The sequence below is a fragment of the Rhinopithecus roxellana genome, chromosome 1 (assembly GCF_007565055.1).
Source record: "Rhinopithecus roxellana isolate Shanxi Qingling chromosome 1, ASM756505v1, whole genome shotgun sequence".
NCBI classification, from domain to species: domain Eukaryota; kingdom Metazoa; phylum Chordata; class Mammalia; order Primates; family Cercopithecidae; genus Rhinopithecus; species Rhinopithecus roxellana.
The window spans coordinates 106157387-106183115 of record NC_044549.1 but is presented as its reverse complement, the minus strand read 5'-3'; the positions used below and the strand labels follow the sequence as shown (position 1 = coordinate 106183115).

The 25729-nt window shown below is 39.4% G+C and overlaps 1 protein-coding gene and 1 long non-coding RNA gene across 3 annotated transcripts in view; one reads left to right on the top strand and one right to left on the bottom strand.

The window, feature by feature from the left end:
• The window catches only part of CLRN1 (clarin 1), a 42911-nt gene extending 24051 nt beyond the window's left edge, over positions 1-18860 (bottom strand). Inside the window, exon 1 of one of the 2 annotated variants that reach the window (XM_010370592.1) lies at positions 18566-18860. In XM_010370592.1, coding sequence (XP_010368894.1) covers positions 18566-18818 — 253 coding nt within the window. In that variant the 5' untranslated portion in view covers positions 18819-18860. The remainder of the gene's footprint in view (positions 1-18565) is intronic. The other variant, XM_010370591.1, reaches the window with a different exon arrangement.
• Positions 18788-25729, top strand: part of LOC104667987 — a 120253-nt gene continuing 113311 nt past the window's right edge. Inside the window, exon 1 of the long non-coding RNA XR_748754.2 lies at positions 18788-19205. This is a non-coding gene — a long non-coding RNA (uncharacterized LOC104667987). The remainder of the gene's footprint in view (positions 19206-25729) is intronic.

Sequence of the window (25729 nt, the reverse complement as noted above, 5' to 3'; positions counted from 1 at the left end):
AGTACTTTTTTTTTCTTTGAGATGGAGTCTCGCTCTGTCACCCAGGCAGTGGGTGGAGCCCACTGCAGCCTCCACCTCCGAAGTTCAATGATCCTCCCACCTCAGGCTCTCAAGTAGCTGGGATTACAAGCATGCACCACCAAGCTCAGCTGATTTTTGTATTTTTAGTAGAGACAGGGTTTCACCATGTTGACCAGGCTGGTCTTGAACTCCTGGCCTCAAGTGATCCACCCGCCGTGGCCTCCCACAGTGCTAGGATTACAGGTGTGAATCACCACACCCTTCCAAGTACTTTATATATATATAACATAAATTAGCACATTTAATTCTAACCATATGAGGAAAGTATTATTTTATCCTTAAAGTATAGATTTCAAAACACCAAGGCAAGAGAAGTTAAGTAATTTGCCCAAAGTCACACAGTGGCATTGATTTTATTTTTTCCTTGCTATTTTTAAGATTAAAGTAAATTTAGCAGAGCATAGACAATCCCTTTTTAGTGTACAGTTCTGTGAGTTTTGACAAATGCATACAGTTGTGTAACCACCACAATAATCAAGATATAGAACAATTTCACTATTCTAAAAACTCTCCCCACCCCTCCCAGGAAGTTTTGCCCCTTTGCAGTCAACCCTTCCTCTACCCCCAGGTCCATATGTGTAGCTACAAGAAGCTGCTGAGTGTTTTCCAAAGTGGCTCTGCCATTCACCTTCCCACTAGCAATGTACGAGAGTCCTACTTAGTTCCACATTCTGGCTGGCACTTGGCAGGTTTTTTAAAGTGGTAGCCATTTAATAGATACGTAGTTTACCTCAGTGTTGTTTTATTGCATTTCCCAAGTCTCTAATGATGTTGAGCATTTTTTGGAGAGCTTATTTGCCTTTCACAGGTCATTTTTGATGATGTGTTCATAGTATCTTCTGTGCATTTCTTATTGGATTGTTTATTACTGAGTTTTGAAAAGTCTTTATGCATGCTAGATACAAACCCTTTATCTGATAAGAAATTCACAAATATTTTCTCCGTCCATGGCTTGTATTTTCATTCTCTTATCAGTGTCTTTTGAAGAGTAGTTCTTATCTTTATGAACTCCAATTTATCAAGATTTTTTACGTATCAAGTTTCAAATGTCAAATCTAAGAAGTCTTTGCCTGATGCAAGGTCACAAATATTTTCTGCTGTGTTTCTCTCCTTGAAGTTTTTAGTTCTAGGTTTACATTTACATCTGTGATCTCTTTCAGGTTATTTTTTGTATATAGTACAAGTTTGAGTCAAGGTTAATTTTGTATTTTTGCATATAGATATCCAATTGTTTCAGAACTTAGAAAACTGAACATAGACTTAACATATAACCCAGCAATCCCATTGCTCGGTATTTACCTAAGAGAATCGAAAACATGTGTCCACACAAAAATCTGTATGCAAATATTTACTTTATTCATATTTGCCAAACATTGGAAACAACTTAGTATCCATTGACAGGTGAACAGATAAACAAGCTGTGGCCCATCCATGTGATGAAATACTAGTCAGCAATGAAAAGATACTGCTACTCACAATAACTCGGACAGATCTGAAATAACTATGCTAACTGGAAGAAGTCAGACTCGAGAGGCTGCATGCTGCATGATTCCTTACATATGACATTCTGGAAAAAGCAAAATGATAAGGACAGAAAACAGATCAGTGGTTGCCAAGGGGTTGGGGGTAGGAGAGGAGATGGACCAAAAAAGGGACAGAGGGAACCCGGGAGTGATGGTTGTATTCTATATCTTGGTTGTGGTGGTCATTATAAGCCAATATACATTAGTCAAAATGCATTAGTCTAATGCATACATTAGTCAAAATGCATCCTAAGAAAGATGAATTTTACTGTATGTAAATTATGCCTCAATAAACCCGACTGAAAACAAATCAAAGCTGGGTGGAAAGAGGTTTGGGAGGAATTCAGGGCAATGGAGGTAAAATAACAGTAGCAAGAGAGGGTGATAGGACCCAGTGTGTTTTTGTTTCATTTTACTTTGTTTTTAGAAGTTGAAAGATGCAGGTGGCAATTGAAATGGAATTTCAAATCCCCTTATTAAAAAAAATTAATCCAACATACTTGGGGATTGTCAACATGTTACATGGAAACTGACTCCCGTTTAATAGTAGGTTTAAAGTTCCAGATTTGGAAAAAGAATTCATTGCACACCTGAACATGACAAAGCTCTTTTTTTTTTTTAAAGCAGAGAAAGGGGATTGAAGGAAGATGGATTTTCTTCCAACCCTGTTTCTGTTAGTTTGTCCCAAAGCCCCACTGTCTATGGAGGACCTTTTTTTATGAACAACATTGTAACAATAAAATTAAAATTAAAATTGGAATTTCACCCATACTCCTAACCAACATAAAAAGCAAAATTTTTCTTTATTTTTGTTCCTTTGAAATCTTTGTTCATCTTACTATTTCCTATATTACTATTATCTCAATGCAGTTTTGAAACCACCTTCTGTCTTTTCACTCAGAATATAAGCATTTTCTGTGTTATGCATATTGTCTTCATAACTATCATTTAGATAACACATACGTTTTTAACCAAATGGATGCCCTGCAATCTGTTAGGTCGTCTTCTATTGGTTCAGCATTACAGTTCATGCTTCCAGGAACATCTCTAAGCACATACTTTTTTCTTTTTTATTTTGGAGATGGGGGATATATGGGAATAACCTTTCTGGGTGAATTCCCAGGAAAGGGATTACTTGGGTAATGGTGCTTTCTAAAAGAATGCTAGTTGTGATATAGATCCCAGGTAACCTCAAGAACATGAGTGGCATTTTGTAATATATATATATAAAACTCTACTTTTTCAACCATGATTCAAAGCTTGATTCTCTCTCCGTGAAGTCTGGAAAGCAGAAATTTCTGACAAGATACCTAGTCAGAACAGACAGCTAGAAGAAACTAGTCACTGGGTTCTCTATCCTAGTAGCAGAACAGAAGGCACCTAAGCCACAGGAGAGAGAAAGCAAAAAAGGAAATCCACGCTACATACCTTGGCATGTAGAGAGAGGCTGTCATACCCTCATTACTCAAGTCTGCTATTACGAAACAGAGCTGAGTAAGTCATAAGTTAATGACTTGGAGTGAAAACAGTGATAGGGATGCTCTCGTAGGAAAGCTGCCCTCCTGCAGTCATTTGGTGGGGGCTCTAATTTTTAGGCTGTGACCCTTGCCTCCCTGTCTTTACTCTCCTGCTCAAATGAGAACCCCTGAGGCTCTGATCTGTGGACCCCCATTCTGCAAAGCCTTTTCTAGGTTTTTCCTCTCTGTCCCTTGTCAGATATTCCAAACCTCCCCTATTCTTAAGGACCTATCACACTCCACCTCCATTTCTTTCAGCCTATGAACCTGGCTTATGAAGTGCTCAAACATATTTTGTAAACTAAACTCTCTCATTTCACAGAGAAAGGTGAAGCTATCATGGAATGCCCTCAACTTGACAGAACTCCATTGCCACCCATCTACACCTTCTTCATGGTGTATACCAAACCTTCCCTTTATTCTTAGTGAAATAAATGTTTTCTCCTGTCTAAGCCAAGGGTGGCCCTTCTCCCTGTGCTTTCAGACTCATCCTTTCTCATCTTGCAGGGACCTTTCTAATTCACTATTTACCCTCCCATCTGTCTTCAGTCTTTTCCTCCCTACTGCTCTATCTTCTTAGTACAGAATTATACTCAAGGTCTTCCCATTGTATACACATACACACACACACACACACACACACACACACACACACACACACACACACACCACCCACAGCCTGGCCTCAGGGTTCTTCTGTCTATTTCCTGACCTCAGTCTTTCCCTTTTATACCTGCAACCCTTATCTCTGGGTCATGATCTCCCAGTCCCTCCTTAGCTCCTTCAAGGACCTCCCTTCCCCACCACTTCATCAAGACTGCTTTGGAAAAGGTCCCCTGTGATGTTCTGGCTGTAACATTCAAAGAACCATTTCCAGTGTCTCTCATTTGACATCTCTGTGGCATCTAGGCCTGTTGACTGTTACTTCCTTGGTGAAGGTTTGTCCTCCCAAGGTTTCACCTCACTAACTCTCCCCTCAATTTCCTTGGAAAGTCTCCCCTCTCTACCCATTCATATTAGTGTTTTCTAGGACATATCTTTGTCTACCTTCTTTTTTTTTTTGGTGGGGGAAGAGACAGAGTCTTGCTCTGTCGCCCAGGCTGGAGTGCAATGGCATGATCTCGGCTCACTGCAACCTCTGCCTCCCGGGTTCAAGCAATTCTCCTGCCTTAGCCTCCAGAGGCTGGGATTACAAGTGCGCACCACCACATCCAGCTAATTTTTGTGTTTTTTAGTAGAGACGGGGTTTCACCATGTTGGACAGTCTGGTCTTGATCCACCTTGTGATCCACCCACCTCAGCCTCCTAAAGTGCTGGGATTACAGGCATGAGCCACTGCACCTGGCCTTTGTCTACCTTCCTGTTCAACTCCCCTCCCTGGGAAATCTCATCTTCAGTCATGGTTCCAACTACTGCCTCTAATCTGCTGATTCCCACTTCTCTGCTTCTACCCCAGGCCTCTCTCAAAACCTGCAAATTGGTGTAACTCACGGACATCTCTGGTTGATGTTCTGCAAGTGATCAAATTAAACATGACTAAAAATAATTTCATATTCCCTCTCAACTTTTTCCTTCTGTATTCCTCATCTCAGAGAATGTAACAACTGTCTATCCAGCAGAAACCTGGGCTCATCTTCTGTCATCAAGTTCTGTTGGTTTCTGTTTTGAATATTTTGGAAATATTTCCCTTCCTTTCTATTTATTTGCCAATGCTCTGGTTTGGATCCCCAAATACTGGAGGAGCCTTATGACTGGTCCTCACTTCTCTTTTGATTTTCTTCCAGTCCGTCTTCTGTCCCGTCACATAGCTGCTTGCCTTCCTTCAAAGGCTTCCTGTTGCCTACAAGATAAACTTCACTGCCTGACAGCAAACACAGTCTGTCCTGTTCTGGTTCCTGCCTTCCTCTCCAGTCTTACCTTTTCCCTCCTTTACGCTCTCACGCATCGTCAGTACTAGGGCCACAATAAGTTCTTCAAGCATTTGCTTATGCTGTTCATTTACTTAGAATGTTTCTTCAATGCCATCTAGTGAAATCTATCTCATCTTTAAGAACTTTCCTCTGGTTTTCCTATGCCTATTCCTCACAGAGAGTACCTATTCTTCTTGGAGTTTTTATAACAAATACAATAATTGTGATAATAATGAGTGCTACTCGACCATCTATAGCTCATGGTAGGATTTGCTCATCTTGACCTCTCTGCAGTTAGATGTGGCTGTGTAACAAGTCTTGGCCAATAAAATGTAAGTGGAGGTGGCATGTGCCAGTTCCAGGTCAGAGAATTTAATTGCCAGTGTGAGAGCCTCCACAACTCTTTCTCTGTTACAGTAACTGTCAACATTCCAGATGGTGGCCATATCCTGGAATGAAGCTCTAGCCAATCTCCAAAAAATATGAACCGTGAGCAAGAAACTCATCTTTGTTGTTTCAAAGCTATGAAGTTCAAACTTACTTGTTATTAAAACATAACCCAGCCCATCCTGAATGATATGCTAGTATAGCTCTCCCAAGTGGCTGATCATTTCAGAACACTTCTGCTTAGATTCTGGGTTGTTGAACAAGTATTGTCTAATTCCTTTCACATTCTCAGAGTCTACTAGAAGGCTTAGGCACATCATAGGCACTCAATAATCTTTTTAGGGGAGGGAGGGGTGAGAGCATTGAAGGCACATAAACTCTTTAACTTACAGATAATTTGTCTCACATGTCAAGAAATGCTATTTTCAATAGGTTACAGCCGGGCGTGGTGGCTCACACCTGTAATCCCAGCACTTTGGGAGGCTGAGGCAGGTGGATCACCTGAGGTCAGGAGTTCAAGAGCAGCCTGGCCAACATGGCGAAACCCCGTTTCTACTAAAAATACAAAAATTAGCCGGGTGTGGTGATGGGCGCCTATAGTCTCAGCTACTCAGGAGGCTGGAGCAGAAGAATCTCTAGAGCCCAGGAGGTGGAAGTTGCAGTGAGCTGAGATTGCATCACTGCACTCCAGCCCGGATGACAGAGCGAGACTTTGTCTCAAAAAAAAAAAGTTTACTGGAGGGTAATAAGAATAAGATAAAAAGTGTTTTTAGTAACTGCTAAGTGTGTTCCTTTATTATCTGCCATTAATCTGAGTTTCATTTGATATTGCTAAATGTATGTCTTTCATTTCAGTTGCCTTAACATTCATTTTACTTCTATCTGCTGGGGTTTTCTATTATATTTTATTCTGAAACTTTGTTATCCCTTTATCTATTACTGATTCCAGTCTAAGTCATATCTGTTATCCTACAAATCTTAAAAATCCTAGTAAATTCAACCTAAGTCTATATGTAATGGCATTAACCAGGAGTCTCAGGCAGTTGGAATACAATGTACTACCAAAAGCACAATGGGTAGAGGGGCCAGTGGGGAGCCAGGCATTAACGCGTGGCAGCATGGCGGGTTGGGCAGAACATGGCTTTTGGAGTCAGGGAAGTTTGAAATTCATCTGGTTTTGCCATTTAGTATGCATGTTAGTCTCTATATCTCAGTTTCCTTAACTATCAGCATAGATAATAATAGAAATAAATCACGGAGCTTACAAGAAACACAAGCGAGATCATTTATGTGGAAGATTGCTGTTAATTTTAAGTAATTGTCTAAATATTTTTAACATTGTGAGAAGAGCAAAAGGGTTGTATTTCCCCTGAAAAGAGTGAGGAATGTAAGAACTCGATGTGGTGAGGGTCCCAGGAGGAATCATTGAAGGTGGGTAAGAGGGATTTGGCCCACGGGTGGTCAGAGTACAGTCTCTGCATTGGGACTGAGGAATACTCCACAGGAGTCCTTGGAATACATGGAATTCAGGCAAACTTTCTATCTTGCAGCTCAGTCTTTTACTTTTTTTCCTGACCAGGTAGGCAACTATTGCTATAAATAATGCTGGAACTTTGGATTTATGGTTAATTACTTATTTGAAACCAGTCACATACTTTCCTCACTGTCTGATATATTGCTCTCATTCTTGCTTCTATTTCCCTTGTGCAATTTCTTGGACATCCTCTGTAATGGCTGGTCTAAAATGATCTTTGGACTGATAACACACCTCTAAGGAGAACCCCTGAGAGTCTCTTTGGAAGGAGCGGAGCCCTTCCACAGGAGACAGACAGATGGAGGTCAAAAGTTAACTTTATTTCTGATAAAACTGTTAGAGAACATAGCTTAGATCTTCCATCAAGTTCCCCAAATTAGACAGCTTCACCCACGCAATCACAGACAGGGCCAGACAGCTGAAGGCCTCCCTGTCAAGGACAGAGCTGACTCCTTTAACCCAACTAGTTGGTGAGCAGGCTCCTGTAACTGGTGGGCAGATTTGGAAACAGGGGAAGCCGCTGGAGCTGACAGCAAAGTATGCTCAGTTTCTTACTGCAGATTCATCAATCAGATTGCTCATTGACCGGAGGCCAGGTGGCTATGGACAAAGCAAAAGACCTTCATGAAAATGGGAGCGAAAGATCCCGGCTTAATTTTGATCAGAAAACCCCCCAACTGTGTGGAAGAAATGCTAAATACTGCTCCTTCCCCCTCCCCTCCTCCTTGTGGCTTCCCCCTTCCCTAACAGTAAGGGCTTCTAACTCTTGGCCTCACCTGTCTTGGCCACCATCCACCTCAGTCGTTCTCAGTCTTGGCTGCACATTAGAGTCCTCTGAGGAACTTTTAAAGCATTCCAATGCTCAGATCCCACCCCCAGAGATCCTGATTCAATTGGTCCAGGATGGAGCCTCAGGATCAGTAGTTTTAAGGACTCCCCAGATGATTCTAAAGTGCAGCCAGAGTTATGGACCACTGATCTAATAATTTTGGTTTCATCAACCTTTTTGCCTTCATCTGGCCAGATGTAAAACGCAGAAAAGGCCATCTGTGAAGCTCTCAGAACTAAGGCAGCCTCTGATAATGATGTCAGCAATGGTGCAGCAATTTCTTCCTAGATTAAAGCTCTAAAGGCAGTTTCAGAGGTCCTGTTTTTCGTCTCAACTTGTCCTTCTCTACATAAAAGGATGTGTTTTTTATAAAAGTATTTGGCCTCTTGGTGCTCAGCTATTCATTTTCTTGAAAGAGAATAAGAGGGAAGATTTCTTTCTTCTTACAGAAATGCTCTTGATCTGACTTTCCCCTCAGCCCATCTGCAGCCAGTCATTATGAAAATCCAGTAAAAGACATTCTCTGACATCAGCTCAATGCATTCATCTCCTTTAATATCACCCATAATCTCACACTTAGGTATTGAGCCAAGCTTCCAAAGGCTATGTGGTCAGCTTGAATGAAATCCATGACCCCAGCACTTAAAAGAAGGAGACCTGATGGTATGATAAAACCATTCAAAATCTGATTTTCTCAGCCCCTTACCTGAATTTCTCTCAGCTGAAGTGTATCTACCTCACTCAAGCCTATTCAGAGGCAGCCCCATCAGTGAGTCTTAATCACCCATGGTGGCTTAGGGACGACATCTGCTGTGGCACATATGTGTCTCTGATAACAGAACCCATTTAACTGCTCCGAATCCACAGGGGTATGATTATGTTGGGGTAATAACTTCTGAGAATGGCTTTGCCACAGTTATAACATGCTGAGAGGGAGTGAAATATGAACCCTGCATAAATTAGTCTACCAGGTACAAAGTTTGCTATTAGTCAGTTCTATCATACCTCTAATAAGAGTGTATATCACCATAGACAGTTGTGTTTAGCTGAATGATGAGATGAGAGGCAAATTTGTCAGTTTAATGTATATCAGTTTTTTTTAAAAATACACCTGTAACTTTATGAAACCCTTAATATATTTCAGAGATAAAAATGAACTTTTGTTTTTATTTTATTTTTTTCAAACAAGATTTTAATTGATGCTACAATTCTGTTCCCTTGGCTCTTAATACAGTACTAGTTTTTGAAATGAATCAAATGCTATGTGCCTGCTTTTCTTTTAGTCCTTGACTCTGTTTTAAAACTGTTCATTCCACCTCAGGAAAGAGTCTGCCATTTTGGAAATTTCTGTGGTGAAATCATTGCTGTGGTCAGAGTAGCTAACTTTGAAGATCATACCATGAAGATTTTAGTGGGCAGTGATCTTAAATTAGCTAACCACACATGTGATCAGATATCTCTGCCTTACACCTAAACTGCCAACATTAAGATAATATAATTACAAAACCCAAAGATTGATCATAAGCATGTGACTTCCTCAACCAATATTATTAAACAGTCCTGACTTGGCTATTTTACCTTGCGAGGATCAAAGATTAAGATTTAGGCATCAGGATCACTAAAATGTGAAATAAAAAGGCAATGAATGAATTCAAGTCATCAGGCCAAATACTCTCAGATAGTTACATGAGAACCAGCTTTTGTGAGACTTCAATACTATTCTTAAAATAGATGGTGATCACTCCTATTCAACACAGTACTGGAAGTTCTGGCCAGGGCAATCAGGCAAGAGGAAGAAATAAAGGTATTCAAATAGGAAGACAGGAAGTCAAATTGTCCCTGTTTGCAGATGACATGATTGTATATTTAGAAAACCCCATCATCTCAGCCCAATATCTCCTTAAGCTGATAAGCAACTTCAGCAAAGTCTCAGGATACAAAATCAATGTGCAAAAATCACAAGCATTCTTATACACCAGTAACAGACAAACAGAGAGCCAAATCATGAGTGAACTTCCATTCACAATTGCTACAAAGAGAATAAAATAACTAGGAATCCAACTTACAAGGGATGTGAAGGACCTCTTCAAGGAGAACTACAAACCACTGCTCAAGGAAATAAGAGAGGATACAAACAAATAGAAAAACATCCCATGCTCATGGATAGGAAGAATTAATATCATGAAAATGGCCATATTCCCCAAAGTAACTTATAGATTCAATGCTTTCCCATCAAGCTACCATTGACTTTCTTCACAGAATTAGAAAAAACTACTTTAAATTGCGTATGGAACCAAAAAGAGCCCACATAGCCAAGACAATCCCAAGCAAAAAGAACAAAACTGGAGGCATTACACTCCCTGACTTTAAACTATACTACAAGTCTACAGTAACCAAAACAGCATGGTACTGGTACCAAAACAGATATAGAGACCAATGAAACAGAATAGAGACCTCAGAAATAATCCCATACATCTACAACCATCTGATCTTTGACAAACCTGACAAAAACAAGCAATGGGGAAAGGATTCCCTATTTAATAAATGGTGTTGGGAAAACTGGCTAGCCATATGCGGAAAACTAAACTGAACCCCTTCCTTACACCTTATACAAAGTTAACTCAAGATGGATTAAAGATTTAAACATAAGACCTAAAACCATAAAAACCGTAGAAGAAAACCTAGGCAATACCATTCAGGACATAGGCATGGGCAAAGACTTCATGACTAAAACACAAAAAGCAATGGCAACAAAAGCCAACATTGATAAATAGGAACTAATTAAACTAAAAAACTTCTGCACAGCAAAAGAAACTATTATCAGAGTGAACAGGCAACCTGCAGAATGGAAGAAAATTTTTGCAATCTACCCAGCTGACAAAGGGCTAATATCCAGAATTTACAAGAAACTTAAAGAAACTTATATGAAAAAAAAAAAAAAAACATCAAAAAGTGGGAGAAGGATATGAACAGACACTTCTCAAAAGAAGACATTTATGCGACCAACAAACATATGAAAGAAAGCTCATCATCACTGGTCATTAGAGAAATGCAAATCAAAACCACAGTGAGATACTATCTCACGCCAGTTAGAATGGCGATCATTAAAAAGTCCAGGAAACAGCAGATGCTGGAGAGGATGTGGAGAAATAGGAACGCTTTTACGCTGTTGGTGGGGGTGTAAATTAGTTCAGCTATTGTGCAAGGCAGTGTGGCGATTCCTCAAGGACCTAGAACCAGAAATACCATTTGACTGAGCAATCTCATTACTGGGTATATACCCAAAGGATTATAAATCATTCTACTATAAAGACACATGCACACATATGCCTATTGCAGCACTGTTCACAATAGCAAATACTTGGAACCAATCTAAATGCCCATCAATGGTAGACTGGATTAAGAAATTGTGGCACATGTACGCCATGGAATGGTATGCAGCCATAAAAAGGATGAGTTCATGTCCTTTGCATCTAAGTGAATGAAGTTGGAAACCATCACTCTCAGCAAACTAACAGGAACAGAAAATCAGACACCACATGTCCTCACTCATAAGTGGGAGGTGAACAATGAGAACACAAGGACACAGGGAGGGGAACATCACACACCGGAGCTTGTCAGGGGTTGGAGGGCTAGTGGAAGGATAGCATTAGGAAAAATACCTAATGTAGATGACAGGTTGATGGGTGCAGCAAACCATCATGGCACGTGTATACCTATGTAACAAACTTGCACGTTCTGCACATGTATTTCAGAATTTAAAGTATAATTTTAAAAACTTTATAAAAATAGATGGTGAAACTGAAGAATAATCTTACATATTTTCTTCATCACTTTGTATCCTTTTTTCATATTCTAAGGGGGCAAAATATAGCAGAGGAAGAGCATGATCTATCATATGCATCTGAATTTGAATCCCAACTCTGCTGCCTACTAGCTATGTGACTCTGGAAAATTGTTGTGACCTCTCTGTTTCCAGTTTCCATATTTCTTCAACAGAAATAGCATCATAACATCTCCCATGTAAGGGTTGTAGATAATACATACAAAATACCTGGCTCCTATGAGGCACAAATAGTATTCATTATTGAACATTGCTTTTATCAATATCATAATATTAATTAAAGTAATTCAATATTAATGAGTATAATCTGATATAGTTTTATCATTCTCAAAGTCTAATCTTTTGTGGCTAGCAGAGACCCACCTAATATTTTTTTCTTCTGAGAAGTCTGAGAATCCTTAGGGAAGATAAGTCACCTTCAGAAATTAGAAAAGAAAGCAGAGCAGCAAATTGTGAGAACAGTTGTGGAGTCATCCTGCAATAGGTAAAGTGCGTACACCAGGGTTAAGTTTCAGAAGTGCCACTTAGGACTTGCCCCTGTCAGACTCCTCTTCCTCTCCCAGGTATGCTCAAGTCAGTGATTTTACTACTATTAGGGTGTGGGATGATTTAAAGGGAGGGAAGGTATATGGGTGTGCATGTGTACATGTGCATATATGCAAAATTATAATTCTTGAACAATGTTGATTCTGTACTTTTTTATATGAATATGGGAAGATAGTTACTAGGGGAAGGGAGAAGTAAAACTTCTTTTTCTGGATTAGGTAGGCAGAACCAGAAGTTCCTTTCCTCAAAGTCATTTTCTCCATGTTCCTCACCAATTGGAGGATAATTTCTGCCAAGTTCCTCTTCTGGGTAAAGAAAGCCCATGGAGAGGCCAGGCATAGTGGCTTATGCCCATAATCCTAGCACTTTGGGAGGCCAATGCAGGGGGATTGCTTGAGCCCAGCAGTTTGAGATCTGCCTGGGCAATCCCACCTCTACCAAAAAAAAAAATTCTTTTAAGTTAGCCAGGTGTGGTGGCACATGCCTGTGGTCCCATCTACTCAGGAGGCTGAGGTGGGAGGACCCCTCAGGAAGGGGAGGTCAAGGCTGCAGTGAGCTGCGATCGCACCACTGCACTCCATGCTGGACGACGGAGTGAGACCCAGTCTCAAAACGAAACAAAACAAATACTCTTGGAGTGTTAAACATACTGGGCATTCCTAACTTCTTGCCATTATCAGTTTAAGAAATTAGATTTAGGAAAGTGGAGTTTTTCAGCGAGGCTGGAAGAGGAGTTTCTTGGAAAAACAGAGAAAGCAAAAATGGAAGGAAGTAGGATGTCAGCTTCTTCTTGCTTTTGACCTTCTTCCATTTGTGCTTTCTCAATAATACCATCTCATTTTTTTCAGTATTTGTGGCTGCTCCCAGTTTCTGGAACCCACTAATCCATCTTACCAGAATTCCAAAGCATCCCATTCTTCAATTTCCCTTTCTTTAACATGCAATTTCCCACACAAAAAGTAAAAGATTGTAATGGGAGAGAAAAGAAACATCCACTTTAGTCATGAAATCCATCTGGATCCTGATAAATGGTAGACATTTCAGAATACTTTAAAAATCATGAGTTTTGAGGATCAGAGCAAAGGCACACGTAACTCAGCATGTCTAATGATGGTGGCCAAAAATCTGTCAGTGGAGTCATCATGTGACTAAGATTAGAAGGGTTATGCAACTATAAAGCTGTAAAGAACTTGTCTAGAACAGCCAGTCCCTCATTATATAGATCACAGAGCGTTTAAATGGTAAGAGATGTCAGAAATCACCTAGTATCATCTCCCATATACAGATGCAAGAACTGAAAATCAATGAAGTGATGGAATTTTCTAAGTGTAATCTCTTGTAAGTGGCAGAGACCCACCTCAAATTCAGGTTTCTTAATTTCAATAGTGTCAGTTTACCAAATATTTATTGGTACCTATTTGGGCCATGCACTGTCTGAGACCCTGAGCAGTGGGATGAATAATACACAGCTCCCGCCTTCTTGGGGATTAAGATCTCCTTGCAGAGAAATACACATTCTCAAATATTTATAATATAGTTGTTTTGAAATAATAGAGCAAACATCAAGGTCTGGGAAGGACAAAGGAGGAAACAATTGTTTGGCTGAGAGAAGCTGAAGGTTTTTCTTTCACAATAGTGCTTCTCATACATTATTATCTTCTATTCCATTAATTGCTTCTTTTTTTAATAGGAGGTAAACAAAACCTCTATTTGCTGGACTGTTTTAATAGGTGAGTGAGACTAGACAACAGGACCCCTAAGCTAAAAAGCAGAAGAGCCCATGCTTGCTGGTGAAATGGTGCATATGGCTTCTTTCCCTCTTCCCCTAACCAAGTAGTCTTTGCAGATGGACTTCATAGGCTTCCCCTCTGCACACCCCCATACCTGCTTCCACACAGACCATAGGAGGAAACACAGGATATCAGACAGAGCCACATCAAAGACCTTTGTAGTTTTGCCATAGGCAGGGTGATAGGAGAGATGCAAGGTGTGCAGAGTCATGATCAGTGAGACACCTGGGGCAGGTCAGGTCAGCAAAAGACAAGAGTCACACTTGGAGGAGACCATGGAGATAGAGAGTACCAACTGTCAGTGACAGGCACTGAGTCCCTGAGCCCCAACCATTTCATCCCAACACGTGTTTGAGAAGCCACCTGCTTGCTCATAGAAGTAGTTTCAACATTTTCTCTCCAATCTGGGTCAAATGCCTCATTTAGTAAAGAAATGCTGCTTTTCTAAAATATGAAGTGAACTAATTTCTGTTCAGCTTTTTATAAATTTTCTATCATGAGGTCCAAATTAAAATGCTTTTCAAAGTATGACTAAAGTTGCAAGCTGTGATACATGATTGGTTAAATTTTATTTTTCACATTTTAAGAAAATAATTCCATATGTTTTTACCAGCTCATGAACTGTCTTGGCAATGAATAGATCAGTATATCTAGGAATGATTGATACCATATGATTCTTGGGTATCATATTTTGATGATATTCTGCAATGTTTCAAATTACCAAAACAGAAACCCACCCACACACACTGAGCTCAAAATTGGCAGTTTTTGTCTTGATGGCTACATTTAGAGTTTAAACATAGTCATTAAAATTTTACAGGTGACATATCAAGAAAAATTAAGCCCACCAGTTGTGCCTCTTTGAAAGGAAAACATTCCTTCATTATAATAAATGAAATTGTGTGCTAGGTATGAATGCTGGTGACCTCTAGAAAATGAACCACTGACCCATAAGTGGTTGAGAATCAGCCAGAGTAAATGAGGCAGAAGTTTTCCCAGCATAACTGTGCATGCTGGCAGGGCAGATTCATGTTATAATTAAAAGAGATGGAGTGGTCAACAGGGAACATTTAATAGGAACAAACATGACTACATTGCCAAACTATTTTTCTGGTCCATTTTTCATTCTCATGTTATGCCATATATCTGGGTTTTAAAAGTGATGCAAGCATTGCACATGAAAATAACACACATGGACTTATACAGCAGAACCCAGGAAAAATTCAATCAGAATATGAACACCATCAATGACCAACTTATTCAGAGCAAATCCCCATCTAAATCTGTACTGACTAATACAGTAGCCATAAAAATGAGCATGTGACCCTATGCAAATGAGACATCACCTCCTCCAGACTCTGCATATATACCTGGCTGGTGTCCACCGCACTTAGGGACCTCCTCTTTTGGCTTTGGAATCCCCGCCAACCTCTGTCTCTGTATGGGGGAACCTCTTCCTTCTGCCTTCTCTTTTCTTTCTTGCCTATTAAACTCTCTTCTCCTTAAAATCACACACACAAAAATGAGCATGTGAAATGTGGCTAGACTGAATTAGGTGTAATATAAATGTAAAATACACTCTAGATTTCCAAGACAGCATCAAGAAAAAAAGAATGTAAAACATCTCAATAAATTTTTTATTATATGTTAAAATGATACGATTTTTGATATCTTGGGTTTAAAAAAATCATTAAAATTAATTTCATCTGTTCCTTTTTACTTTTGTTTTCTAGTGTGGCTACTAGGACATTTAAAAGTACATATGTGGCTTGCATTTGTGGCTGGTAGTATATTTTTATTGGGCAATGCTGATATAAATGAAAAGTTTAGGTATGCAAAATAGTGTTTATCCACCTAACAGAACTGAAATATAAATTCCTATTAATTGATGTTAACATGACAACACAAAGAAAACTGGCCATGAGACCAGCCTGGCCCACATGGTGAAACCCTGTCTCTACTAAAAACACAAAAAATATTAGCTGGGCGTAGTGGCTCACGCCTGTAGTCCCAGCTACTTGGGAGGCTGAGGCAGGAGAATCACTTGAACCCAGGAGGGGGAGGTTGCAGTGAGCCAAGAAAACTGGCCACGAAGTGATTTTTACCTTGATAAGTTACCTTTTCCATTCCTCCTACACTGGTAAGATTCTGTGAATTCAAATGTTTGCTTAACAACTTTCTAAAGGCAAAATAAGAAAGAAGACATTCTGGGAAATGAATTGTGCACTAATTAGAAGTTGGGCTCTGGAAGAAACAGAAAAGAGTGATTCACCTGAGCTCTCTGGAGGTCCCTGATTTTTGCTCCAAGGAAGCCACTACTGAGAAAGTAAGGCTGGACCTTTTATTCATTTATATGAACAGGGCTTATACATTTCTATCAGGAAGAATATCAGAGGATTCTCATCCAAGCAAACGTTGATGAAACATCATTGACAGGGTAATGACATTTTGAATGGAAAAAATGTGAACCATGAAGCTGCATTGCAATGGGAGTGTAAACTTTAAGAGTGCAATGTGTCCCAAAGGCATGTTGATTAGGAAGTTTTAACACTGAGAGGGGTGTTTATTTAAATGAATATTATGCTCTTTGGGGAGTCCATTGGATCTGTTTATTTTTATTTTCCCAACTCTCTCTCATGCTGCATTGAAAAAGATACTTTTATGCTTAGGAAAAAAAAAAAAGCTATACTGTTAGTATTCTTTGCTGGGCCTCACCAAAATGAATGAGGTTTTAACGTGTATAGTATATACAGTACACTTAATATGTATAGTCTATTGTATATAGATGGAGCTGTCACTGCAGAACAAACAAGTAAATGGAATAATTTCTTCACTAGGCTAGGGGGAGAATGTTAGGGGTATCTGGGAACTAATGCAATTCTGTGAGATAAGTGAGAGGACTGTTTAAACCCCACCAGTTCTGTGAGTCCTCACAGAAAGCAAAGGGAGGGGTATCCAATTAGAATAACTTCATCCTAGACAGGGCCAGCATAGTACACAACCACAAAAATCACTCACTGAACCCCAGAAGAATGTGGCTGTGTAAGGATTAAATGAGACAAAGCATATAAAGTGCTTAGCATGTAGTAAGTGTTCAGAAAACATCTTATTGTTTTGAAATATGTCATATGGCATGAGTAAAGTTTATCTCCATTTCACTGTAGAAAATGTAAAGGCTCCAGAAAATTCACCAGTATTTTTGCTTTTGTCTAGATTCATTTGTGAGAAGTTTTACTCACGCCTTGGCTGCCGGTGACTCATGGTTAAATCATCGCTCTCATCTTTTTTCCTTTTTGGTTTTTTAATACAGTTGCATATCACATGACATTCTGCTTTGTTTTCTTCCTCCCCCTTCCCGAGGAAAACTAAGCAACTCTAACAGTCCCATTACGTTAATGAATAAAAGCCATTCCGTGAAAAGACCTGGTATCCACTTCATCAATTAAAAAGTTGATGACTAACTCTTGGAAATTTTCTGGAGCCCTATGAAAATTCATATCACTTAGTAACCTATGTGAGCTGAAGGTTGGTGTCCAATGACGGCTAAGAAGATATAAGGAATGTCGCAGAAATATAAATAGACCAGCACTAAAATTTAATTAGGCACTGCATATGTTAATAATAAATTCAATTAATTTAGCCTTCTACCTATACTAGAAGGAAAAAAAAAACCTGGGCAAAACAATAATTCATTTTAAATGCTTCAATTGGTAACCTCCTTTCCTGAAGAGTGATTTATGCAGTAATTTACTGACTGTGTCTTCATAAGATTGTTCCAAACCAGCCCTTCTGAAATAATAATAACTTCTGAATGTGTGTTGTGAGAGATATAACAAATGACTTCTTATTAATTTTCATTTAATGAGTTGCCTATTCACATGGTAATTTTTAAAAATTATCTTCTTAAGATAAACAGGTTATAAATACTGTGGATAACACTTCCATTTCACAAAAATCAAGACAAGAAAATCTCATATTCTTTACATGATTTGCAGGTCAATCAGTTTAAAATTTTCTATACTAAATAGGCATCCATTTCTTTCCCATTTAGCACAGCAGATCATTTTAAGTTTCTACAGCCAAATGATTCCAGATTAGTTAAAAATGAAAACTGAATATTTAGCAGCAGCAAAGGTCTTAGCAGAAATAATGGGAGGGAGTGGGGAGCAGGAAACAAAATCATGAGAAAGGTGGCAAAGCAGGTAGGGTTAAGTAGGGAGCCCATGACCTTGGTTCTTTTTATAAAGAACAAAAGGCATAAAGATAATTCTTTACAGCTTTCCTATTTCCCCAAGTTTACTTTTTAAAAAAGACTCCATAATTTCTTACGTAAATATTAATACTTACGAATCTTAACTGCCAATATTTCCAAAATCCTTAATTATGTAACAATGAATTAACTCTATATTATAATAAAAAGAGCAAGTATAAAATAATAAAAACTAGGAAGAAGAAATTGCTCAGAGTCATAGGTTTTTCATATGGTTCACACCAGTTTAAAAAGTCCTGCAATAAACAGGGCAAAACTGTCAAATATAATTCCTTACAACACTGGGAAGAGCCTGCCTAAAGTATTAAATAATTCAAATGCAATTGCTACTTACATGAGAACCGAAAGGGCCTTGCTCCTAACCCACACTGCCTCACGCCCTCTCCGTGGAAAAGCCCGTACTGCATTTCACCCATAAACTTGTCCAGCTCCTGCCCTGAGGCATTGACGAGCAGAGCTCCCGTTTTGCAGAGGATAGTGGCTTTGATCCACAATGGTGTCCCCAAGGCTGTCACAACTCCGAGGGCACATGCAATGCTTAACACTCCAGCCATGCAAAAAATGATTTTCTTCTGTTGACTTGGCATGATGAGAAACGGCCTCTGTGAGGGCGAGGTTCAAAAACAAGACCTTTGTGAGCAATGGGAAGGGACTGCCCCTTTGACTGCATTTATTACAGAAGCTGAACGGACAGATCCCAGCTGAAAACGCAACTTCACCATTGACGGTTCTCGCCAGGTTAAATGTCAGTAGATGAAGGCATCTTCATCACTCATACTTGGCTTTTCTCCTTTTCTGCTGCTTCTTCTCCCTAATTGGAAATCTTAGGATGAAGAATCTGTAAAATAAAAGTCTTTCAAACTGCCTTCAAGTATCTCCTCTGTGTCACTTGGTAACAAAGGTCTAAGATAACAGATGGAGTCCCCCGTGTAACTTGATAAATGTTTCCCTTCCTCAGCCTTTTGTCTGATTGGGTGAGTTGAAACTTTCAGAAACAGGCTTGAATCTGATGGTAAATTTTCAGCAACTTGAGAAGTTCATTTATCGATGTTTTCATTTTTGTTTTTATTTGTTATTGTTTTTGGTGGTAGGGGAAGGAGCTTTAGCAGATATAGGGAGAACATATGTACATGTATTGATAATTGATGTCAAAAATTTTTAATTACAGCAGCATAAAAATATTAAACAGAATTGGGTTCTACATGAATATTAAGGGCTCTAGACCAACCGTGGTTTCTAGTCCTTCCAACTTAATTTCTCCCAGATCCATGGTTTATACCTGATGTATCAATAGACAATTTGATTCAAATTTTTCTTGGCTTACAGAAATATGAAAATGCAGGAGCAAATATCTAGATTTCTAAATGCTTTCCTTTAACAAGCTTAGCTGCTTTAGGATAATAGCAAGGGAATGTGTTTCTGGGTCCAAGAAATACCAGGATCTGTAAAGATAAGGACATATTGATAGAAGGACGGATGGTGGTCAGATAGGTGACTCTATGGATTCATGATAAAAATGCACAGGTCTCAGCAAAGGTAATCTGTTTGGGAGATCAGAAACAGTTATGAGCAAAGATTAAGTAGCAGGTAGGTCCAAATACATGGTCAAGACCTGGAAACTAAAGTTCAGAATTCAGTAACAGCTTTTTAACTTTACATTTCCAATGAGATTCCTCGTTCTGCAGACACAAGACTCTCTCTCTCTCTCTCTCTCTCTCTCTCTCTCTCTCTCTCTCTCTCTCTCTCTCTGTGTGTGTGTGTGTGTGTGTGTGTGTAAGTGTCTAGTGAATGTCTATTTAATGCCATGTTATTGTCCTGAGCTCTGACCTACAAAGTTAATGTTTAGTAAGAACTTATGGCTGGCAACTTGTGAAGTATTCTACCCAAATTATCTTACATAATTCTCATAATTACCGTATAATGAAGAAGGGGAGCAAAGAGGAGGAGGAGAAGGAGGAGGAGAAGAGGAGGAGGAGGAGGAGGAGGAGGAGGAGGGAAGAAGGAAGAAGAATAAGAAAGGAGATAGAAGAAGAAAAAGAAATTATTCCTATCTTATATATAAGGAACTTGAGGCTCAGAGAGTTTAAGCAACTTGCTGAAAAGAGTAGTGGAGCTGGGATTCAAATCCAGGTCTTCTACTTCTGAGGTTGATGTTCTATTCTAAGCAAAGCTTAGACCTTGAAAAGATGGCAGACACTTCAGTTTGGGTTGGGTTTGTCTGGGAGTAACAGGGGCAGACTAGCCCATTATTAGTTACACATCTTGAGTGTTTGAAGAACACAGACATCAGTAAGTAGAACTTTTGCAGTTGGTCAAAAGCACATGTGTATGCTAGCTTCTGTTCTTTTGATCCACCTTTAAGTATGACAGCTTAGAGGAAATTAATAAATGAAGACTTATTTCACACCATTTTCAGCATAAATGGTTCTCTACATTATGCACACTTTGAAGGGAACTTTGAGGTATAGACTCGGAGTAAACTTCTCTCACAGCTCGCCTCTCCTAGGAGTGGCAACAGCCAGTCTCATTAAGGACAGACAACTAAGTATAGAACTCATTCTAGAATGCCAGTGTACCTTTGGGGAGAAGAGGGGCAATAAAAACATGGCCACAGAAGAACTGGCCGTATAGAAATACCAAAAGAGGCACTTAAAATAAAGTTTACAGTATTAGTAAGTCTTTTTTATTTTGTATAACTTAACACAGGATAAGCAACTCATCGCAGTTTATTTGGCCCTCTAATGAATTCTCCACTGGATTTAGAATAATTGCTATCATGGCCCACTAGCAAAACAAGTGGGTGCCAGTGCCCCCAATAAGTGGTTATTTGGACATATATGTGCCATGGTCACCCCAGAAAACTTAGTTTAAGATGTCTAAGCAGAGTTGAGCTTACTAAATCAACATATTCTGCAATTGGAAGAGACACAACATTTCCAAAGCCTGGGAGAAGAAATCACCTACAACTTAATCAATACTATTAATAACCTCTACAAAAGGATATGGCAAGAGAAGGATAGGTACCATAGGACAGTGGTTTAATTAACCCAAACTCAGTCAAGTATATCTAAAGCTGTCCAAGGAGGAAAGCCTTGATTGTGGATGTAGAGAGCAATTAGATCACATCAGTTCTTCAGTTTGCATCAGTCTGTAGTGACATATTCACTCGTCTGTAGAGGCATGGGAAAAATAAATACAACATACTGAGTTACTGTTATATCCTGAAATTAGGCCCTTCCTAATTTTTATTGTTAAATTTTTCTTTCTTTAATGAGATGATGGTAGTTGAATTTTTAATGATTTTATTTGACAAATTTAGAAACTGGCAAACCTATGTCTACTCCTGATTTAAAACAAAACAAAACCAAACCCACTGGTCTATAACATAAAAGATCCCTGAGTGGAAAGGGTGAGGCTCACCCTTTGAGGCCTAAAACCTCACCCTTTGCTCTGACATAGTGGTTCTGAGTTTTGCTGCTCATTAGAATCACTCGAGAAGATTTTAAAAGTACTGATGTCTGTGTCCTCATCCCTGAGATTCAGATTTATTTGATTTTCGAGTATGGCCTTAGTGTTGAGTCACCCCAGGTGATTGCGTTGTGCAGCCAAGGTTGGAAGCCACTGCCCTTATCTCCTTTTCACATAGCTACCATCTGATTACAAACTAGGCTTTGCAGGCATCTCAGTGCTGGAATGCACACAGACATGAGCATCTGGGTCGCTAGAGAGGAATATGCTCATAGCAAATTAATAAATGGGCATTATCATTTACAGCTCAAACTTTCCTACATTTTTTCAGCACTAGGTTTCAGCATATCCACAACTAAAAGCCAGGCCCTGATTCATAGAATTACCCCCAAATCACCATGTGAATATCAATGGTACTGTATCCTGTTCACGTGAGGCAGCCCCCCCTCGCCTCTTCTCCATGTAGCTTCCTTTCAAACTTCAGCATCAGCCACCCACAGGCTGCGTAGTAGTGTGTGTGATCCACCCTCTGAGAATGATATAATGGAACCTGGCAGTCATTATGCCTGACAGCCTTCTTTTGAAATTTCATCTTAAATGTCTTGAATGACAGTGATGACACCATTTTCCTTGCAGTCTCTTTGAGAATTTGAGTCATTAATGTCAGCAAGTTTTCACCAAGTATCCTGCTGAAATCTTTACTTCTCTCAATCTTAATAGGAATACACTTGGTGACATAAGAAAATGGAAATAGGCCTCCCCCTCCTCTGACCCCTTTCAGGTGCTGGATAATGAAATACTTCTTCAGAGTGACTAGAGAGTCTGTAGAGAAAGGAGCACAATTGCAGACTCTGTTTTCACTTCCAGTGTAGCATTTGTGCCCCTTCTCACACTACCTTGGCTGCATCAGTTTTTCCTTATAACCATTTGAAAACAAAAGAAAAAAAAAGAAGCCCCATTCCAAAGGCATGCAAATTCTCACCTGATTTGTTCCCCAAGTATAAGAGACAGTATGGTATGGCATGGGAAGATCCTGTCCAGAGTCTATTTCCAGCTCTATCGCTAAATTAAGAATTCCTTCTCTGGCATTCATTTTACATATTTATGAAAAGAGTGGTCTGGGCTGCATAGGTGATTCTCAAATCATTTTCAAGAAGAAAAACCATTGCCTCAACACAACTCATGACAAATAAGACAAAAATTAAGCTACTATACTGGGAGGGTGGGTGGTCAAGGAGTTGTCACTGGGCTCCCCAGCTCCCTACTCCCTAGAGTGCCCTATCCCCAACGTGAAAGACAGCTCTGAGAAGCACAGTTTGGCTCCTTTAGTTCCTATTTAACTAGAGGAAAAAAAAAATTTTTAATAAGCCATAGAACTGCAATTTGGTCATTTGCTAGATTATGTCTCTTTTTTCTTTGCTGTGCTAACCTATTAGCTATTACAGAATATTGCATTGCCCAGAGACACTGCATGGCTGATTATTCCAATTATTAATTTTTAGATTATTTAATGAGAGGTTCTATGTTTTTGTCTGATTTGTCACTGGTAGTACTGATTTTGATTTTCCTCCAAATGGATCATTATACTCCAAGGCCTCTCTAACAGATTCAACAAGGGTCTATCAAGCTTCCTATTCTAAGACAAGAGGCCTTTGTAAATCTACCCCATTTTTCTCATCTTTAAAGCAAAATCTGGCAAATTTGATTGACGTGCCTTGACTAATTCAAGTTGCTGGTGATCTTCAAGTAGCATTGTAATTTTCTAATGACTGTAAGGGAAAAAAACACTCCATAGAAAGAATTGATTGATTTATTAGAGAGAAAATTACCACATGTGCTAGACCTTGATTGCAGCTAATATTTGTAGAGCTAATTGCTTGAACTAGAGGATTAAAAGGATTGAAGGAAAGGAAGAAAAAGAAAACAAAGTTCTCTTGGAATACAGATGAACCCTCAGTGGATTTGGACTGAGAAGGAGAATTCAGTACAGGGATTTTTGGGGCTGATGATGGTTGTGGAGACATTTAGAATAAGTGGAAGAGTTGTGTTTCTGACACAAAAGCCACAGAGAGGAACCAGGGAGTGGAGGAAAGTTGCTGCCCATGCTGTCTGTTAAATAAGATCTTGTGTGACACCTTCGGATTTGTCTGGGTTTCTTGTTGTATCTCACATTAAGGCTATGTTGATACTTAACCTTCACCCAGCAGAATATCTGAGCTATTACAGAAAGGAGGAAAAAGTTACTTAACCTAAAGAGGTGAAGAAAGAAGGCGTAGTTTAAGACACGTCCTTTAACGATAATAGGCAAACCATATTCCTAACACAGGGAAACAGATAATAATTTTCCTCGTTGATGTAACTTAGGATAGATGTGCTAAAGTAGGACATTTTGGGGTAGTTTGATTTGGTGATTACCAACTTTTTTTTTTTTTTTTTTTTTTTTTTTTTTTTAAGATAGGGTCTCACTATATTTTCAGGCTAGTCTTGAACTCCTGGGCTTAAGTGATTCTCCTGCCTCAGCCTCCCAAGTAGGTGGGACCACAGGCACACACCACAGGTATAAACTCTGTGGCAGCCACATTTGAACAATGTGACCCACCCTCTCTAGCCTACTTTGATTAGGAATAGATACCTAAATCAACCAGATTGTGTCTCCTGAAAATTTAAAAGTAATATTGAGAGACGCAATTCAAATCATTGGAAGCCAGTGTGCAAAAATTGAGAAGGAAGCAATTTTTTTTCCCACCGATAAAGCCTTGAACAGCCCTATAATGCCCAAATTTATTGTTCAATTTTTCTCCAGCTGTCACCATTCTCCTTCCCGGCAGTCAAATGTAGTTCTCTGTTTTCAAAGTTCTTTGTCTTTTACTTGTTTTGTCTTTTTCCTATTTGTGTGCATTCTAAAGAAAGCTCCTGGGAGGCACTGGAGCTCTCCCCACCATCTGGCTCTTGGTCCAGGGCACTAGGTGAAACTGACTGTGATGGCTACCTAGTGAAGGGACAGCTGGTAGCTACTCACACACTATGTGAGGTATATATATGTGTTGGCATCAACTGTCCGCAGTCACAAGGTCTCTGTGGCCAACACTGCCCTAGCTTAGTGGAAGCTTTCAATCAAGCTGGCCTTGTCTGGTCCTTCCTTCATCAGGGATGAGTATTGCCCTCTCATGCTGTCACTACAGATGTTCAGGGCCCCACCGTCTTATTGTGGAGGAACCATAAGAGTTCCAGGCTGCTGAACTTCCTGGGATTGACTTCATGGAGAGAAGCAGAAGGAGTAGGGAGGGCTGAACTGGGTCCTGGAACACAGACAAACTGAGTTGCTGTTAGTCAAGGCTGCTGTCTGGTGGCAGGCCTCACTAACTGGCTATAAGAAGGACTGGATAGCAGCAGCACAACCGGGTAAAATCATCTGGGACTTGACTTACACTCCAGCTCCAGCTTAGTTTCCCAATACACTCCCTTCTGACTACTGGGTGCCTTCCTCCTTTTTATTTTCCCAGACTACAACGACCTTTAGCAAATTGGCAGGCAGCAATGTGTATCCTGCTTAGATCTGACTCTTTCTGCCTCCAACCCCCAGGGGAGATATAAGGAATCAGACACGTAGAGAAGCGAGAACACATGTGAATTAATATTTCAAATATCTTCTACCAAAACTGTTCTAGATGTGCACACTTTCTCCTCCTTTAGTTTAATTATCAAGAATAAATACTTTGCCAATCTCTGAGAAGATGAAAATCCTTAATGTAGTGCATATCTGTATACCTTAGAAAAATAATACTGTTCCTTTGGTAAAATATAGGGCAGTCACTAGGGCAGTGAAGTATTAAAACTAAATATTTTAAACCTGATGGCCAAGACAGTTTTATTAAGCACTAATAAAGCAAGACAAAATTTCTAGGTTGAGTCCTTTTCTAGGAAATTCAGATTGAAAGGAATAAAAGATCATTATTAATTTTTACTTCTCTCTGTGTATTTTATATGCACAGTCCTTATTTGAAAAAAATTTATATAAAGGCAGATTGTA